Source organism: Mustela lutreola, chromosome 15 (genome assembly GCF_030435805.1).
Source record: "Mustela lutreola isolate mMusLut2 chromosome 15, mMusLut2.pri, whole genome shotgun sequence".
NCBI lineage: Eukaryota > Metazoa > Chordata > Mammalia > Carnivora > Mustelidae > Mustela > Mustela lutreola.
In genome coordinates, this window is record NC_081304.1 from 6,475,957 (window position 1) to 6,494,370 (window position 18,414).

General features: G+C 52.1%; 1 protein-coding gene across 9 annotated transcripts; it reads left to right on the forward strand.

Annotated features, from left to right (window-relative positions):
* The first annotated feature begins 740 nt into the window (after nucleotides 1-740).
* On the forward strand, nucleotides 741-17,972 carry LOC131815664 (CMRF35-like molecule 6). 9 transcript variants are annotated; one of them, XM_059147442.1, is made up of 5 exons: nucleotides 744-1,184; nucleotides 1,683-2,018; nucleotides 3,643-3,766; nucleotides 4,273-4,326; nucleotides 4,833-6,986. In XM_059147442.1, the coding sequence occupies exons 1-5, from the start codon at nucleotides 1,124-1,126 to the stop codon at nucleotides 4,897-4,899; spliced, it is 642 nt and encodes a 213-aa protein (XP_059003425.1). In that variant the 5' UTR covers nucleotides 744-1,123; the 3' UTR covers nucleotides 4,900-6,986. The 9 variants fall into 9 exon arrangements, with proteins under 9 accessions (XP_059003430.1, XP_059003425.1, XP_059003432.1 ...); XM_059147449.1 differs by lacking the exons at nucleotides 1,683-2,018; nucleotides 3,643-3,766; nucleotides 4,273-4,326; nucleotides 4,833-6,986 and adding exons at nucleotides 14,655-14,774; nucleotides 16,310-16,388; nucleotides 16,958-17,011; nucleotides 17,527-17,972 and having other exon boundaries at nucleotides 746-1,184; XM_059147446.1 differs by lacking the exons at nucleotides 1,683-2,018; nucleotides 3,643-3,766; nucleotides 4,273-4,326; nucleotides 4,833-6,986 and adding exons at nucleotides 14,439-14,774; nucleotides 16,310-16,388; nucleotides 16,958-17,011; nucleotides 17,527-17,972 and having other exon boundaries at nucleotides 747-1,184.
* Nucleotides 17,973-18,414: the final 442 nt, after the last annotated feature.

Here is an 18,414-nt window from a genome sequence, read left to right on the forward strand (position 1 = left end):
GAAGTGTCAGACTCTGCACTGTGACCCACTTCCTTACCATTTCCAGCATAAACCCATCCCAAACCCATCATGTCATGAGAACAAGCCACTCGGAGTTAGGACAGACCCACCTCCCCACCTCCTGGTAAGGACCATCCCCCAACTCTGCACCTTGAAGAGGCCCCTGGTCACCATGTGAACCCAAAAGAGACACCGACCCCCAGTGCTTTGTCAGACCACCCTCTTGTTACACAACAGCCCTTTCTGCCATTGGATGGAAAGGAGAAGCCCAGTCTCAGCTTCACATGTCCCCAACATCCCATCAGCTACTTCAGTCTCTGGACCCTCTTGTCCATTGGCAGTCTTCTGCCCTGAGAGTCACGTAGGGTAGACATTCCAAACATGAAGGAGTCAAAGTGAGGTGCACATGGGGTTGGTGATGGCTGTTCCCTTTCCATTCTTGAGACCAGGCAAACACACAGGAGGGAAGCAAGCCTGTGGGATTAGTACCTTGGTTCAGAACCCAGAACCCAAATGGAGCCTTTGAAAGCACCAGAGGTCACAGTTCCAACTTGTGTGGCCAGAGGAGAGCAGGGGTCCCATGGGGACTGTGGGTGCTTGGAGCTGTAGGCTGTGGGATCCCTAACACCACTGAGGTCATGACCGATGCCTGAGATGATGGGCTGCTGGGTGCTCCACGCTGGACATGATCCATTCTGACCACAAGAAGTGTCACGTCACAGGGTGGGGACATTCCCCTGAGGAGGAAATGCTCACAGTGTTGCTCCATTGTGTGGGGCAAGTGTGGACAGTGAGAGGCGCAGATGTTGGCTGTGGAAGGGGACTGCAATCCCAATCCAGTCCTGGACCAGGAGCTGTCTTGTCATCGGGATTGAGTGGATCCAGGGCACCAGGTCCAGGACTCTGACTCAACTTGTGCTGCTTCTGTCCTCAAGCTTCCTGCACCCCAACCAGCTTGAGTCAGCGTGGAAGAAGATTGTGAGAGCAAACACAGGCAGGACGAGGAAGCAAAGAGGACCCAGAAAGCAGAAGTGGGCCCTGCAGAGAGGTCCCTCTGTGAGAGACTTGAAATTGTCCCCCTCAGGAGCCTGGCATTGCTGTGGGTGACGTCTGTGCTGCAGACATGACCCCAGGGGACGGGAGGCCGTGGCTGCCTGCAGCGCTGCTCCTTCTGCAGGTCCCAGGTGAGCGGGGCTGAGCCTGGGCAGGGGAGTCTGTCCTGAATGGGAGGGAGGGAGGGTGGGGGATGGGTCTGCGGGGCAGGGGAGGGGAGGAGGACTTGGGAAAGAGGAGGGAGAGCAGAGAAGGTTCTCGGATCGGCCAGCACTGTCTCAGCAACCACCAGGAGAATTCAGTGCATAAAGCAGGTGAGTCGTGACCACTGTGCCAGAAAGAGCAGCCCTGACAAGAGTGGGGCCTGTGACCAGCATTACTGTAGGGTCACAGTCAGAAATGACATCTCCGTGCATCACACACACACAGACACATCAGGGACACACTCACCTTGTGCCGCTCCAGAAAAGGACCTACGTTCCCTCTTTCTGATCTCAGGAAGACCTGTCTCCTGCCAAGGCCTCCTCCGGACCCTAAGGGCCCTTCAGGGACTCAACGGTCAACTTGACCTGAGATCCCGTTGACCCAGGCCCCTCTGGTGAAGGGTCACACTCGGCTGTGTTTTCCAGGTTGTTGGTCTCTGCATGGCCCCCCCTCTGTGACGGGCACTGTGGGGGGATCCCAGAGCGTGCAATGTCAGTACGAGGAGAAATTCAGAGAGACTCCCAAATACTGGTGCAAGAGCCCATGTGTGAGGAGGACGCTAAAGACCGAAGGGGCAGACATTGAAGGGAGGAAGGATCGTGTGTCCATCAGGGACCATCCTGTAAACCTCACCTTCACAGTGACCTTGGAGAACCTCACAGAGGATGATGCCGGGACATACTGGTGCGGGATCGATACATCAGGGAAACCAGGATATTTTTTTGACCGCACCTTCCAAGTTGTGTTGTCTGTGACCCCAGGTGAGCTGTGCACACCCCTCTGCTCACACCAGCACCAGGGTTGCCCGAGACTTGGGCTGATCACCCCAACCCTGGCAAGAAAGCAGTGGGATGTGGGAAGAGAGTGGGGTGAGGATGGGTGGGTGACACAAGGCACCTGGGATGAGCCTCTGTGTGTGTGTGTGTGTGTGTGTGTGTGAGTGTGTGTGTCTGTTTGTGTATATGTCCGTGTGTGTCTAGGTGGGTGTACATTTCTGTGTCCAGGGGTTGTGTTGTCTGCATACTCATAGAAGCACATGCACACCTCTGGCGGACCTGGGTGTCTCTGTGTGCCCTGACACACTCTCATGCCTAAAACTCTCCCAGGGATGGCAGCGGGAATGGCCCGGGTCTGGTGATGTCTGGCTGCCTTCCTGCCCTGACAAAGCCCTGTCCATGTTGGAGTGGACCCAAGTCTCTTCCTGGACTTCTCTCTGTCCTCCCAAATGGGGAACAGAACCCTAGGCCATTCACTCCTCTCCCTTACTGGCTGCCCAGGACCCCGGGGCTCTAACAGGACAACACTATGTCCTGGATGGTTCCTCAGTGCCAGCCTCACAGCTGTGATCCTGGGGTTCTGCACCAGCCTCGACAGGGGCCAAAGAAGGAGCCCTAGTACCCTGATTTGGAGCTTCTGTGAGCATTTGGGGAACACCCCTCCCTCTGGCTTGACGCTCTCCATGCCTTCCGTCATTTCCATAGGAGGGAACCCAGAGAAATAGCTGAAAGCTCCGCTCAGACAAAGGAGGGGAAAAATGAGAAAAAGGAGTTCGTAGATCCGATGGCCCCAAATATACTTCTATGTACTGCGAAGAATTCTTTACTAGAACCCTGTTTTTGTTTCCTGAGACCCACATGGAGGTCATCCTTCTGAGTGTTCAGGGTTTGGTCTTGTATTCTTACTCCGATGTTGGCCTTGGCTCCTCCAACGTCCTTCCTGCAGGGCGTCTCTCTCACACGGGGCACTGCCCTCCCAGGCCCCTTGTGGGCTCCTATTTAACAGTGAGGAGCTGAGTGTCCTCGGACACCACCGCCTGGAAGAGAAAGACCATTGTCTAGTTGGCTCTAGGACAGGGGACTTTCTGTGTGGTGCCCTGGGTGTGTGTCTGTCTCACTAGGTCTTTCTTTCTGTCTATCCTTTGTCCGGTGGCCACCCAGGTTCACAGTTCTGTCTGAGAGTTCCGGGCTGACCCATCATTCAGTGTGGACTCTGCTGAGCACCCTGTTTCATGGTCCTCACTCCAGACATCAGCCCTGCCTGAGGACACGGCCCCCACCCCCAGCTCTGGATCAATCTCTGCAGAGGAAAGCTCAGGCCATCCTCTGCCAGGAGAAACCAGGGGCGGGGTGGCTGAGCCCAGAGCCCTGAGCTCCTTCCACACACTGTCCCATGCCCTGCTGGGAGATGCTCTGCCTCTGAAATCGCCCACTTGGCCAGGGTGCACCTGCAGAGAGGGCCAGGGAGGCTGGAGTTCCAGGCAGTTCCACCTGTCCAGATGTCCTGAGTGACCAGGGCTATGTGAGTCGGAGCCACACAGCTGCCAGAGAATGGGAGAGCCCAGGGGAGGACAGCAGGCCTGACATGTGCTTCCCCCCGCCCCCGCAGCCAGCACTGCAACCCCCAGCTCTGTGAGGTCCCCCAGCACTCCAGGTCTTCACAGGACACTGCCAGTCCCCACATGGGACACTGCGACCCGGCAAGAGTCCTCCACTTCCAGCCAACGTCCTGGGTAAGGGATTAGCAGCTGGAGACCTTTGACACCTGGGTGATTTCTGGGGAACACGGAGGACAGGGTTGTGTGGGTGTGACTATCATGGCCTCAGTCCCAGACTTATTTACCAACTCCACACCTAACGGGTGAAAGTCCTACCGAGTGCTGGGCGCCCTGCTACGGATATAGCCAGGGACCACCGAGACACAGTCCTGCTCCGACAAAAGCTGGGAAATTCACACCGTGGACGACTCAACCTGAGAACAGATGGTCAGAGAGAGCATGTGTGGGGAGCCATGGGGCGAGATTGCTGTTCCATACACAATGATCAGGGAGTCCTGGCCGGTGAAAGGACATTTCCCTGGAGTCCTGTAGGATTGGGGGAGCCTGCACTCAGGTATCTGCAGAAATCGAGCTCCGGGGACAGGGAAGAAGAGTGCCAGGGTTGTGCAAAGGGGGCCTTCAGGCTCTAGCCCAGGCCAGGAGCTCTGTGGGCCCTGAGCTCTCTTCCCTGCTCCTCCCAGGCCCTCACTGGAGAGTCATCCTATTGAAGACCAGACCACAGAGGGAGAGAAGAGGTGAGTGGGGTCATTCATTCCCTCCATCATTAAACACTGAATCTCAAGGCTAAGGTTTGGAGGGACCACACAGGTGCCAGATGGACCCTGGGACTAAAGCAAACACTCTATTCCCTCGTGGGAAGTACCGGTTATGGGAGAGCAGACATTAGACAAGGAACCCAGCACCGATTTCTAGTCCATACACAGGGTCACTGCCCATGGGGAGGGATTAGATAGAACACTTTTCCCAGGCCAGGTCCTGCCTGCTTCCTGGGGTCTCCTCATGTCACTCCAATAGCCAGGCCCTCTCCATGTCCACATCCTGTCTCAAGGGCAATTGTAAGCCTGAGGGTCACAGAAGTGGTCTGATAATGGGGCGATCCCAGCCATGGACCCACTGGACCTGATTTCCTTCCGGACTGCTGTGGCCTCAGGACATGGACACAGGGACAGAGGGACAATGCAGGGCACCAGGGCATTTCTGTAATGATGGGGCTCACTGCCTGTCACCGTGTCCCCCACAGGTCCCTACTGATCAGCATCTACTTTCCTCTCCTTCCTGGTCTTGCTTGGAGGTGCCCCTGGTCCTGAGCATGCTCAGTGATGTCCTCCATGGGAACAGGCCTCAGAGGGCATCTAGAGGGAGGTGGCTTCAGCCTGATAAAGCCAGTAATGCCAACTGCCCATTAAAGGATAGGAAGATGGGGTGCACGGGAAGACGGTGGGCATGAGAAAGGAATCCAGATTCATTGAAACCAAATGACAAAGAGCCTGTTTGGGTTTGGATTTCCTGAAATCAGATGGGGAGACAAGGACTTAGGTGCGATTAGTCTATGGAATGGTGATCCCGGGAAGCATAAAAAGGGAACGAGGGGATGGGTAAAGCCAATGAAGCGGGCTTTGATGGAGGAACTACCACAGGTTAACTGGGCTCCGTCACTGGGTATCCTCGGATGTGCTGTGTAGGACGCACCCCACAGATGTCCCACCGGCCCTGAAAGCTGAGACAGTGAGCAACATCCATCTGTCCTCATGTGGGGAAGATGGTGGGGCTTCCTGTTGCTCACAGAAAATGAGGGACGTCCCCTTATCTAGAGAGAGTAGTGCAGGCAGAGAGGCTTCTTATACTCTCACAGAGTGATGAGGGAAGGCCCCTCATCTGAAGAAAGAGTCTGGCAGGCAGAGGGTCCCTCCTGGGGACATGGATTCTGTGGCATTTCTGGCCTATTCTGCTCAGCAAGCTGAACTCTCCTATAGCTAAAGAGAGTCCTCAGGCAAAGAGGTGAGGGAGCTGGAGGGGGGAAACCACTGGCCGGTCCAAGACTGTCCAGAGCTGGCCTGGAGTTCAAGTGGGCAAAGAGGATATGAGCCAGGGTGCCAGGCGGGTGTGCAAGAGGGTCCCAATGTGACCTTGGAGAGGACACCGCCAAACCATAGGCTGAGAGCCAGGGGAGGGGCTGGCGAGGTGGAGAGCTTCTAGAAAGGTCCCGTGTAGGGAGGGGACACAGCATTTGTGAGGAGCTGGTGTGGGGACAGTTACTGGGACCCACAGGTGAGGGGACTGGCCATGAGCTGAGCTTGGGGTGGTCACATCTGGAGGCTGATGGAGGTTGTTAAGCAGTTTCAGCAGAAGAGCTTCTCCAGCAATCATATTGAAACTGAGTCCAGACTAGGTTGAGAGAGGAGAGCTTTTATAAGGGAGCATTTCACCCTCAAAATCTGCCCCCGCAGGAGCAAGGGAGTGTTGAGGGTTGTGGGTTCAGAGGGCTGTTTCTGGGAGCCAGAGCCTCCTGGGTCCCTTCTTCTCCCTCTCTCTCCATTCCTTCCCACCACACCTCAAGTGTCTGCCGTGTCCTGATGCTCAAGGTCAAGTCTTGAATGGAGGACAGGACTCTGGGCCTCAGTGCTGGTCCATCCAGCTTTGAGGCTGATATTGATTTTTGAGGCCACAGGACCTGAGCACAAAGGCAGGTGGGGACAGAGCCTGGGCCTCATGTCCAGGAGAAACTCCTGCCAGTCACCGTGTCCCTCCTACAGGTCCCTGCTGGGCAGCGTCCACTTCCTGCTCCTCGTTCTGCTGAAGGTGCCCCTGTTTCTGATGATGCTCAGTGCCGTGTTCTGGGTCAACAGGCCTCAGTGGGCAATTTGTGGGCACCAGAGTCAGCCTGATGAAGACAACCTGCAGCCCTCCTTGCCCATCGATATCCTGTCCAGAGACAACACCACGCAGACCAGAAGAGGAAGAACTTCTGGCCCGAGACCTGTCTCCTCTCCCCTTATTGCCAAAAACTGGTAACAAACAAATCATTCAATACTTGAGTGAAGCAATGAGATCCATCACTCACACAAGTCGATGTGTGTGGTGTTTTGCTGGGAAGAATGGAGGAGGGACGCCCTAGGACTCGTAGCTTGCTGGTGCACAGCCCAGGTGACTAGAGAGCCTGAGGTGAGGGAAGACCTGCTTGTCCATGACCTTGTCATCCTGAGAACCCCCAGTGCTGGCTCTCAACTCAACATTCCTTCCTTCCTACAACCACTCACCAAATATTCACCTAAAGCCTGTGTAGCACCAGCCTAGTTTCTAGGTGCTGGGAAGAAAGCAATCAACAAAACAAGGCCTTTCTATTTGAATGGGTGTTTTTGAAAACTAAATAAAGAATATTGGTTTATAAGAAGAAGTGTCTTGAAGAGGAATGGATGAGTGTTCAATGAATGGGGTGACAGGTGTAGACTCTTTATAATGATGAGGATGATGTTCAGTTAACCATTGTAGAGCACATCATTAGTTTCGATGTAGTGCTCAGTGATTCATTGGTTGCATGGAGCACCCAGTGCTCATCACAACACGTGCCCTCGGTAATTCCCATCACCGGGCTACTGCATTCCCCCACCCACATCCCCTCTGAAACCCTCCCTTTGTTTCCCAGAGTCCATATTCTCTCACTATTTGTCTTCTGTTGGGTGAGAGCCTCAGGCTGTTGAGGGAGGGAAGGTCAATGGTCTGAACAAAGGCAAAGCTCAGGGCAAGGGAGGGTCCTGAGAGGCCAGTGGGCAAGAATCTGGGGGTCAGGTAGATGGACAGGCAAGGCCAGCAGATGGAATCCAGCAAAGAATTATGCACCGTGAGGAAGTGAGGTTTGTTCCAGGTAGAGAAGGCTGCTTCAACGTTGAAAAGTGAATCACTGTATTCCAGCATTCCAAAGTAACGAGAAAAATATCATAGAATCATATCAAATGACACTGGAAAAGCCTATGACAACCTCCAATACCCACTCATGATCAAAAAGAAACTCATAAAAATAAGAGTATTTTCAAGAAGGAATTTCTTAGTTTTAACAAGGAAAAAGAAGGAATTTCCTCGACATGATGAAGATCAGCTAAAAGAAAAATACAGCTAACATTAGAGTTAGTGATCAAAACTGAGTTTTCCCTGTACGACCCTGGGCAAGTAGAAATGCCCGCTCTCACCATGTAGTCATCTCAGCCATGGAAATTCTGGCCATTGCAGTAGGTCAGATAAAGAAATGAGGGGATAGAAGATGGAAAAGAAGAATAAAGCTGAAAAACAATCTGAGGGGTTTGAAGTGGCGGGGGGTGGGAGGTCGGGGTACCAGGTTGCGGGTATTAGAGAGGGCACGGATTGCATGGAGCACTGGGTGTGGTGAAAAAATAATGATACTGTTATGCTGAAAATAAATGAAAAAAAAAAAAAGCATAAAGGTGTCCCTGTGTGCAGATGACATAAATGTCTATGTAGAAAATCTCAAGCAGGGGTGCCTGGGTGGCTCAGTGGGTTAAGCCTCTGCGTTCAGCTCAGGTCATGATCTGGGGGTTCTAGGATGGAGCCCTACATCGGGCTCTCTGCTCAGCAGGGAGTCTGCTTCCCCACTCACTCTGCCTGCCTCTCCGTCGACTTGGGCTGTCTTACTGTCAAATAAATAAATAAAGACTTAAAGAAAAAAAGAAAATCTTAAGCAATCTACAAAACCTCATAGAACTAAGAGGTGAGTTCAGCAGGTCATAGGATACAAGATGAACACACATCAGTCAATCACATGTCCATATACTAACAAGTGAACATATGGAAACATAAGGAAACAAGTGAACATATGGAAAATGCATTCCATGTGCCCTTACTCCAAAGAAAATGAAATCCTTAGGTATAAGCAGAACCAAATATGTCCTGGGTATGGATGTCCAAAATGACAAACTGCTGTTGTCGGAAATCAAAGAAAATTTATATAAATAGAAGGCCATTCTCCCTGAACCCGAGTTCTCCTCCTTCTGACTGAAAACCAAATATCCTTCTTCCATGGGGCTCCAGAATTTCCGTGAGCTCTGGTCCTCTGTCTGGAGGGATCGGGAGGGATCATGACAGGCCTTGATATTCAACTACACAAGACATTTCTTTTTAAAAACATTTTTTTTTATTTTTTTTTAAAGATTTTACTTATTTATTTGATAGATAGAGATCACAAGCAGGCAGAGAGGCAGGCAGAGAGAGTGAGGAGGAAACAGGCTCCCTGCTGAGCAGAGAGCCGGATGCGGGGCTCCATCCCAGGACCCTGGGATCGTGACCTGAGCCGAAGGCAGAGGCTTTAACCCACTGAGCCACCCAGGCACCCCCAAAAGACATTTCTCAATTTTCGCTTTTTAACTTAAATTCAGTTAATTAACATATATAGTATTCCTAGTTTCAGAGGTAGGAGTTAGTGAGTCATCAGTCTTCCATCATACCCAGGGCTCATTACATCACATGCCCTCCTTAATGTCCATCACCCAGTTACCCCATTCCCCCAACCCACTCCCTTAAGCAAACCTGTTTGTTTCCTATGCTCAAGAATCTCTTATGTTTTGCACAAAAGGCATTTCTAGTTCCCAACCTCCAGGATGAGGAAGAAGGTAACATCCAGAGCACACTTGGGGCAGTTCTTCAAGTCACCAAAAGATGGCGATAGTGACCATTTGCAGAGCTTCTGGGCAGCCCCTTCAAGGACTTAAAAATAATTCTCCTCTAACAGGATTGCTTCTTAGCTGCTGAGTCCCCCCAGATGATTCAAATACGCTGGTCCTGGCCACCCCAGGGGTTAGAACTAAACCCACTGTATCCTGATGACCTTTCCTCCTCTGGCTCAGTCCTATAGCTTGCTTCCCTTTCCAAGCCCCATGCTGCGCATCAGCCTGAGCTGTCGGCTTTCGAATCACTGTGTCTGCTTGGTCTCAACTAGAGGTGGGCTGAGACATTCACAGTCCAGAGCTCAAGATGCAAGCAGGGATCTGGAGCCCAAAGGGTAGTTCAGACAAGAATAAGTCAGGACCCTCACCACCTGTGTCCAGGGGAGGGTACACAACCAGGCAGAGAGACAGGACACCTCGGACTCTAGCCCAGCCCCTCAAGCTTTATTAAGAAGCAGTGCCTACATGGCTCTTCTGGAATCCATACTCCCTGGAAGAGGTCGATAGACCCAGTGCCCCCTCCTGACCACGGTCAGCTGACATGGAACTTGGTATGGTGACATCTGGCAATGCTTCCTCTTATTGCCCAGAAGTGAGGGAAGCAGCTCTTTCAAGGACTCCCTGGGTTCCGTGCCAGCGAGGTCTAAGGAAAGGTGGCTGAGGGGATGGGAAACAAGGAGACAGAGGTGCCAGGACCAAGAAGATGGGCAGAAATGGGCAGGAGGTCGGGGTGTGAGGATCTATCTTGCAGTGCAGGGAGAAAAGTCTGCCCTTTGGCTCTGGCCTGGCCTCCCATTAACAGCTTCAAAACTCATCTTTAACATTATGTCTAAATTGCATTATCACTACAATCACAGGGTTGCACTGACTTAGATGTTCATCCTGCTATTTCTTCATGTGTCTTATTCCAACCAACCACAAGTGGACTAACTTTGTGATTCAGGAATCATTTTTCTAGACCAATTATTTATGCCCTATGACCACTTGCATGTCCAAAAGTTGATTCATGAGCACGCCCAAAGGCCGTGGGCACACAGCGCAGGCACCTCTCCCGGTGACCTAGAGATAAGCTGGGGCCCATGAGGACATTGTCAGCGACTGGGGACACTGAGGCTCCATGTGCAGGCAGGCCATGGAACTCTTCATCCTCCTAGCTAACATTGGGACCCAAGCCAAGCACTTTCCTCTTCCCACTCTCAAATAGCCCAGAATGTTTGTAACCCTACTTTGATATCCTTCTTTTCTTCAGACGCTGAGGGCTTCACAAAGCAAAAGTCTGCTGAGAGGACACCCACCTCACTAAGTCCATGGATTCAAAGGCTCATCTCCTCCAGAAACATGCTCCTAGACACACCCAAGATCATCTTCCATCTGAGCCGCCCGTGGACAGTTAACCCATAACCGTGAACCATCACACCGCGGACTCAAACCTGAAGTCAAATTTCTGTTGTAATTGCTCTGTGCACCTGGTGGGTCTTCCAACTTCTCAGCTCAGCCAGGAGCTGCAGAAACTCAAGTTTGTAGAAAAGGAAGATGCACCAGGAAATGAAGGAGAGATGGAAGAGAAGGTGGTGGGCTGAGAAGACTGAAGAAACCGTGAGTTCTTGTCAAGTTTCCCAGTATGTGTTACAATGGCCAGCAGCTGCCTGACAAACCCTCTCATTCTGCAGACCCTCTCCTGGGTCTGAAGATGGTGCTTCTCCCTCTTGCTGGTTGCTGGCCACTCTCTGCCTGCCAGCATCATGGTCTGGAGGAAAGGTACTTGAGCAGTCAAACCAGAGGAATCTGCATTCCATCCTGATATCATCTGGTTAGATTATCAATGTCTGAGCTTTAGGCTGGGTAACTAGTAGCGGGGAAGATTATGGAAATTCTTTGCTATATGACAGAAAACCAATGAACATCTACAACCCCCACCCAAATCAAGCAAAGTTTCAGAGCTTTACTTTCATGTTTTGATGTTTAGTTTTTAAATCTTCTATTGGAGTGTCACAGGGGAACAGGAAATTGCAGAAATATAAATACAGAGATATCTGATATTTTAGGAATCATATCCTTTCATAGCTTCCACTCAGATCAGATCTCCACATCCCTTGGCAGGGGCCCTCTATATTGTGTCAGGGTGGGTGTGTAGTCCCCAGATATGGCAGAAACAATGGTACACGATTTCTAAGGATAAATCATAAATATGTTGTGCCTTGCTCTTCTTGGATCACTCTCCGTGGGAAAAGCTGGATGTCACCTCATGAAGACACTTGAGCAGTTGTATTGGGGGAGGAGCTAAGGACTCCTGCTAACCCCCAAGTGGACGGTTATCCCTGAAGCAGATCCTTCAGGCCAGTCCAGCCTTCCAGTGAGTATAGCCTGGTCAACATCTTGACCACAGTGCTGTGAAAGAGATACACTGAGCCACAACCACCCAGATAAGCCACTCTCAGATTTGTGACTCTCAGCAAGTGTGAGATAATAAATACGTTTTCAGCCACCAAGTTCTGGGGGAATTCATTATACCACCATAGATATTGCATCTCGTTGGACCACAGTTGTCTAGGGCCATGTCTGCAGCCAATGCAGTGTTTATTCATTGACTCAATCATTCATTCACTCATTCTATGAACAGTTATCAGAAGTCAACCATTGGTCACAAAGTGCAGTTGGCCACTGAGTCATTGTGTGAAGAATGAAACAGACCCAGAATGTTGCTATGATATAAGCTCTATCCCAGTGGTGGAGATGCACAGAGACCACCAAAAGTAAACATATGACAAGATTCAGTGAACTATGCAGGAAACAAGCAAGGGTTGGTGATTGAGACAACAGGGTGACCCTAGGAAGAGTGATCGGGGGGACCTTTCTAAGGGAGTACATCCAAGGTGCAATCTAAAGAGTAAGAAGGATGAAGCACTGTGAAGAGGTGGGCAGAGGACCCAAGGAGTGGGACAAGCAGGTGCTAAGGCCCTGGGGAAGGGTGGGCACAGTGGATAGAACATGGAGCACGTTGTGGTGGGGGAGCAAGATAGAAATGCAGAACCCAGCAGTAGCTGGGCCACTCAGACCATGTAAGCCAAGCATGGAGAGGGGGTTTCGTCTGAAGGGCATGGGACCAAGGGTGTACTGGCTACTTCTGAGTTTTGTTGAAAAGCTCTCTTGCTGATGAGTGGAACAGAGGGAGGACAAAGCATAAGGGGACTGGGAGGAACAGGGATGGCACTACTACACTGAGAGAAGAGAGGATTGCTATGTCAGGAGGAAGAGAGGATATGGGCAGATGGAGATGCTAGAAGAAATAATAATGGGGAGGAGCATAGAGAGGAATCCCAGATGACAGGGTCTGATTGCAATAACTCTGGGAATACTGTGGCCTTAGATCGGGATAAGATAGTGTGGAGGAGGAGCAGATCTGGGCAGAGAGTGTTTAGGGGGAAATTGATTGACCTGGTTGTTCTGATAAGTTTGAGGAGTTGGCATAACCCAGGCAAGACTCTGCACTGTGACTCACCTCCTTACCATTTCCAGAGTAAACCCACCCCAAACCCATCATGTCATGAGAACAAGCCACTCTGAGTTAGGACAGACATACCTCCCCACCTCCTGGCATGGACCATCCCCCAATTCTGCTCTTGGAAGAAGCCCCCGGTCACCATGTGAACCCAAAATGGACACCGGCAGCCAGTGCTTTGTCAGACCATCCTCTTCTTACACAATGGTTCCTCTTGCCACTGGATGGAGAGAAGAAGCCCAGTCTCAGCTTCACATGTCCCCAACGTCCCATCAGCTCCTTCAGTCTCTGGACCCTCTTGTCCATTGGCAGTCTTCTGCCCTGAGAGTCACAGTAGGGTGGACATTCCAAACAAGAAGGATTCAAAAATGAGGTGCACATGGGACTGGTGATGGCTGTTCCATGTCCGTGTCTTGAGAATAGGCAAACACACAGGAGGGAAGCACACCTGGGGAATTAGTACCCTGGTTCGGAACCCAGAACCCAAATGGAACCTTTGAAAGCATCAGAGTTCACAGTGTCAACTTGTGTGGTCAGAGTCTCACGGGGACTGTGGGTGCTTGGAGCTGCAGGCTGGGGGGTCCTAATACCACTGTGGTCACCACTGATGCCTGAGAAGATGGGCTACTGGGGGTTCCACCCCGGACATGGTCCATCCTGACCAGAAGGAAGTGACACGTCACAGGGTGGCGGACATTCCACTGAGCAGGAAATGCTCCCGTGTTGCTCCATTTCTGGGCGAGTGTGGACAGTGAGAGGAGCAGATGTTGGCTGTGGAAGGGGACGGCAATCCCAGTCCAGTCCAGGACCAGGAGCTGTCTTGTCATTGGGATTGAGCAGATCCTGTGCACCAGGTCCAGGACTCTGCCTTAGCTTGTGCTGCTTCTGTCCCCCAGCTTCCTGCACCCCAACCAGCTTGAGTCAGTGTGGAAGAAGATTGTGAGACCAAACACAGGCAGGACGAGGAAGCAAAGAGACCCCAGAAAGCAGAAGTGGGCCCTGCAGAGAGGACCCTCTGTGAGAGACTTGAAATTGTCCCCCATCACGAGCCTGGCATTTCTGTGAGTGACATCTGTGCTGCAGACATGACCCCAGGGGACGGGAGGCTGTGGCTGCCTGCAGCGTTGCTCCTTCTGCAGGTCCCAGGTGAGCGGGGCTGAGCTGGGCAGGGAAGTCTGCCCTGGGTGGGAGGGAGGGAGGGTGGGGGATGGGGGTGGGAGGCAGGGGAGGGGAGGAGGACATGGGAGGGAGGAGGGAGAGCAGAGAAGGTTCTCGGATCGGCCAGCAGTGCCTTAGCAAAGACCAGGAGGATTCAGTGCATAAAGCAGGTGAGTCATGTCCAATATAGTGGACAGAACAGCCCTGAGTGGAGGGGCTCCTGTGACCACTGTAGTGTCATAGTCAGAAACAAGGTCTTAGTGCATCACACACACACACACACACACACACACACACACACACACACATACACACACACACCAAGACACACCAAGGAAACCTTGATCCACTCTGAGGAGGAAGGTACATCTGCTTTCTAATCTCAGGAAGGCCTGTCTCCTGCCAAGGCCTCCTCCAGACCCCTAGGTCCCTTCAGGGAATCAATGGTCACCTTGACCACAGATCCCCTTGACCCAGGCCCATCTGGTGAGGGGTCACACGTGGCTGTGTTTTCCAGGCTGTTCGTGTTTGAGTGGCCCCACCTCTGTGACGGGCACCGTGGGGGGATCCCTGAGTGTGCAGTGTCAGTACGAAGAGGAATTCACAGAGAATGTCAAGTACTGGTGCAAAAGCCCATGTTTGGGGGATATTGTGGTGACCAAAGAAGCAGATATAGAAGTGAGGAGTGGCCGTGTGTCCATCAGGGACCATCCTGCAAACCTCACCTTCACAGTGACCTTGGAGAACCTCACAGAAAGTGATACAGGAACATACCGGTGTGGGATCGATACATCATTGCTCCCAGAATATTTGCTCGACCTCAACTTCCGAGTTGTGCTGTCTGTGACCCCAGGTGAGCTGTGCACACCCCTCCCCCGACACCAGCATTAGGGCTGCCTGAGACTGGGGCTGATCACCCCGACCCTGTCAGGAAAGTGGTGGGACGTGGGATAGAAGAGCGGGGTGAGGATGGGTTGGGTGATGCAGGACACTGGGGGTGTGCCTGTGTGTGTGTGTGTGTGTGTGTGTGTGTGCATATGTCGTGCATTTGGTCTGTGTTTATGTCTGCGTGTTTAAGTGTGTGTGCAGGTGTTGTCTGCACACTCACACAAGCACATGCACACCTCTAGCTGACCTAAGCGTCTCAGTGTGCCCCGCCCTGTCACACTCTCATGCCTAAAGCTCTCCCAGGATGGGCAGTGGGAATGGCCCTGAGTCTGGGGACAGCTGTCTGCCTTCCTGTCCTGACAAGGGTCCTGTCCATGCTGAAAGTGTCCTGAGCCTCTTTTTGGACGTCTCTCTGTCCTTCCAATGGGGAACGGGACCCTAGGGCTTTGGCTTCTCTCCCTTACTGGCTGCCCAGGACCCCGGGGTTCTAATAGGACATCACTGTGTCTTGGATGACTCCTGAGCACCAGCCTCACAGCTGTGATCCTGGGGGTCTGCAGCAGTCTCGACAGGGGCCCAAGAAGGAGCCCCAGACCCTAATGTGGGGGTTCTGTTTCATGGTCCTCACTCCAGACATCAGCCCTGCCTGAGGACCCGGCCCCCACTCCCAGCTCTGGATCAATCTCTGCAGAGGAAAGCTCAGGCCATCCTCTGCCAGGAGAAACCAGGGGCGGGGTGGCTGAGCCCAGAGCCCTGAGCTCCTTCCACATACTGTCCCATGCCCTGCTGGGAGGATGCTCTGCCTCTGAAATTGCCCATCTGGGCAGGTTGCACCTGCAGAGGGGGCCGGGGATGCCAGAGTTCCAGGCAGGCCTGGGTGTGGCTGTGAGCGGATGTGGAGCCCGGACACCTGTCCAGATGTCCTGAGTGACCAGGACTATGTGAGTTGGAACCACACAGCTGCCAGAGAGTGGGAGAGCCCGGGGGAGGACAGCAGGCCTGACATGTGCTTCTCCCTCACCCAGCACCGCAGCCCCCAACTTCAAGAGGGCCCCCAGTACCCTTGATGTGGTTTTGGAATGTGGGTGAGGTTTGGTGGGGTGGAGTCCAGAGCTTACAACCAAGAAAGAATCCTTGAGACATCTTTTGTGCAAAATGGTGGTTTCATTAAAGCTCAGGGACAGGACCCCAGGGCAGAAAGAGCTGCTGCCTGGGCTAGTGAGGGATGGCTAATTGTATACTTGGAAGTTTGGGAAGGTAAGGGAAAGGGGAGGTTTCAGAAGGCTTTTCATGTGTTAAAGAAGACTCCCAGGATATCGGAGGCCTTGCCATTGTCAGTGTTAGGGTTCTTTTTCCCTCTAGGAAGGCATTACCATGAAGACAGCTGGGAAGTTCCTGGAGGAGTGTCACCTGTCCCACCCAGGAGTATGGGGGGTGGGGTTGTGGGGTGTCAGCTTTGGCCTGTCCTCAGCCTGCCTTCTCCTCCCTCATCAACAACAGGTCTTCACTGGACCCTGCCAGACCCCACACAGAAGACCGCGACCTCGCAGGAGTCCCCCAGTTCCAGACAACATCCTGGGTAAGGGGCTAGCTGTGGGAGACCTTTGACAGCTGGGTGATTTCTGGGGAACATGGAGGGCTGAGGTGTGTGGGTGTGACTGTCATGGCCTTGGTCCCACACTTAGGTACCAATTCCCCACCTCACTGTGGAAGTCCTACCATGTGCCAGGCCCTCTTCTAGGGATATAGCCCTGGTCACCGAGACACAGTCCGGCTCTGACAAAAATTGGGAAATTCACACAGTGAAGAAGTCAACACGTTCATCAATAGAGGACATGCCAGCTCATGATGAGTGCTTGGGGAAACTAGGACAGATGGGTTGAGGAGAGCATGGTGTGGTTAGTGATGGAAGGCGGGACCGTTCTTCAATGCACAATGATCAGGGAGTCCTGGCCAGTGAGTCCTGGGCAGACATTCCCCTGGAGACCTGTAGGATTGGGGGAGCCCGCACTCAGGTATCTGCAGAAATTGGTCTCCAGGGACAAGGAAGACAAGTGCCAATGTTGTGCAAAGGGGTCCTTCAGCTCCTGGCCCAGGCCAGGTGTTCTGGGGGCCCCTGCAGTCTCTCCCCTGCTCTCCACCCCACAGGTCCTCACCTAGGAGTCATCCTATTGAAGACCAGGCTTCTAAGGGAGAGGAGAGGTGAGTGGGGTCATTCGTTCCCTCCATCATTAACCACTGAATCTCAAGGGTAAGGTTTGGAGGCACCACACAGGTGCCAGACGGACCCTAGGACTAAAGCAAACACTCCCAGTCCCTCATGGGAACTACTGTTTATGGGAGAGCAGACATTAGACAAGTAACCTAGTGCTGATTTCTAGTCCACAGATAGGATAAGCCCCAATGGGGAGGACTTAATTAGAATCCTTTTCCTAGGTTTTATCTAAGGTCCCTCCTGCTCCCTGCGATCTCCCTTATGTCACTCCAATAGCCAGGCCCTCTCCATGTTCAAAGTCCTGTCTCAAGGGCAATTGTTAGCCTGGGGGTCATGGGAGTATCTGTTATGTAGGGCTGTCTTGCCCATGGACCCACCTGGGCCTGATCTCTGTGTGGACTATTGTAGCCTCAGGACATGGGCACAGGGACAGAAGAAAAGTGGAAGGTACGAGGGTATCTCCCTGAGGACGTGGCTCACTTCCTGTCACTGTCCCCCACAGGTCCCTGCTCAGCAGCATCTACTTCCAGCTCCTGGTCTTCCTGGAGGTGCCCCTGGTCCTAAGTATGCTCAGTGCTGTCCTCTGAGGGAACAGGCATCAGAAGGGATCTGGGGTGGGGAGGCGGCATCAGCCCAATAACTAAAGTCAGTAACACCAATTGCCCCTTGATGACCCACCCAGGAGCACAGCCCATCTGATGGATGGGAACGCCTTCTGACCAACACATCCAGCCACTGTCCTTATCTCATTCCGAATACTCTGTGAACTCTTTTGTAACTTCCTTGCAATCTTTCATAGACAAAAAGAATGTTCTCAATAAATGCATACTCCTTACAGCCCCAGTACTCTTCAACCGTTGGGTGCCCACCTCACAGCTTAAGTAATAAACATCATTAATATTTCTGAAGTCCCAAGCTGCCCTCTGAGGAAACCAATTATGAATCTTACATTCATGTTCTTGTTTTCTTCATGGGTTTGCCATATATATGCATATATATTTTCAATCTATATACTTGTATTTTTTAGCAGTCTCCAAGTTTACTTAAAAAAAAAAAAGATTTTATTTATTTGGCAGACAGACACAGCGAAAGAGGGAACATAAGCAGGGGGAGTGGGAGAGAGAGAAGCAAGCTTCTTGCTGAGCAGGGAGCCCGGTGTGGGGCTCGAACCCAGGGCCCTGGGATCATGACCTGAGCTGAAGGTAGACACTTAAAACTGAGCCACCCAGGTGCCCCTCCCAAGTTTACTTTTATTTTTATTTTTTCCAGCTTTGTTTAGATATAACTGACACATAACATTATATGAGCTGAAGGTGTAGGTCATGTTGATTTGATGCATATATATTGCCAACTGATTACTACTGGGGGGTTAGCTAACATTGCCATCACG

Coding starts and splice junctions, on each gene's coding strand:
- LOC131815664 (XM_059147440.1), top strand. CDS start 1,124: ATGACCCCAGGGGACGGGAGGCCGTGGCTGCCTGCAGCGCTGCTCCTT. Junction 1,185..1,682: donor GCTCCTTCTGCAGGTCCCAG/GTGAGCGGGGCT, acceptor TGTGTTTTCCAG/GTTGTTGGTCTCTGCATGGC. Junction 2,019..3,642: donor TGTGTTGTCTGTGACCCCAG/GTGAGCTGTGCA, acceptor CCGCCCCCGCAG/CCAGCACTGCAACCCCCAGC.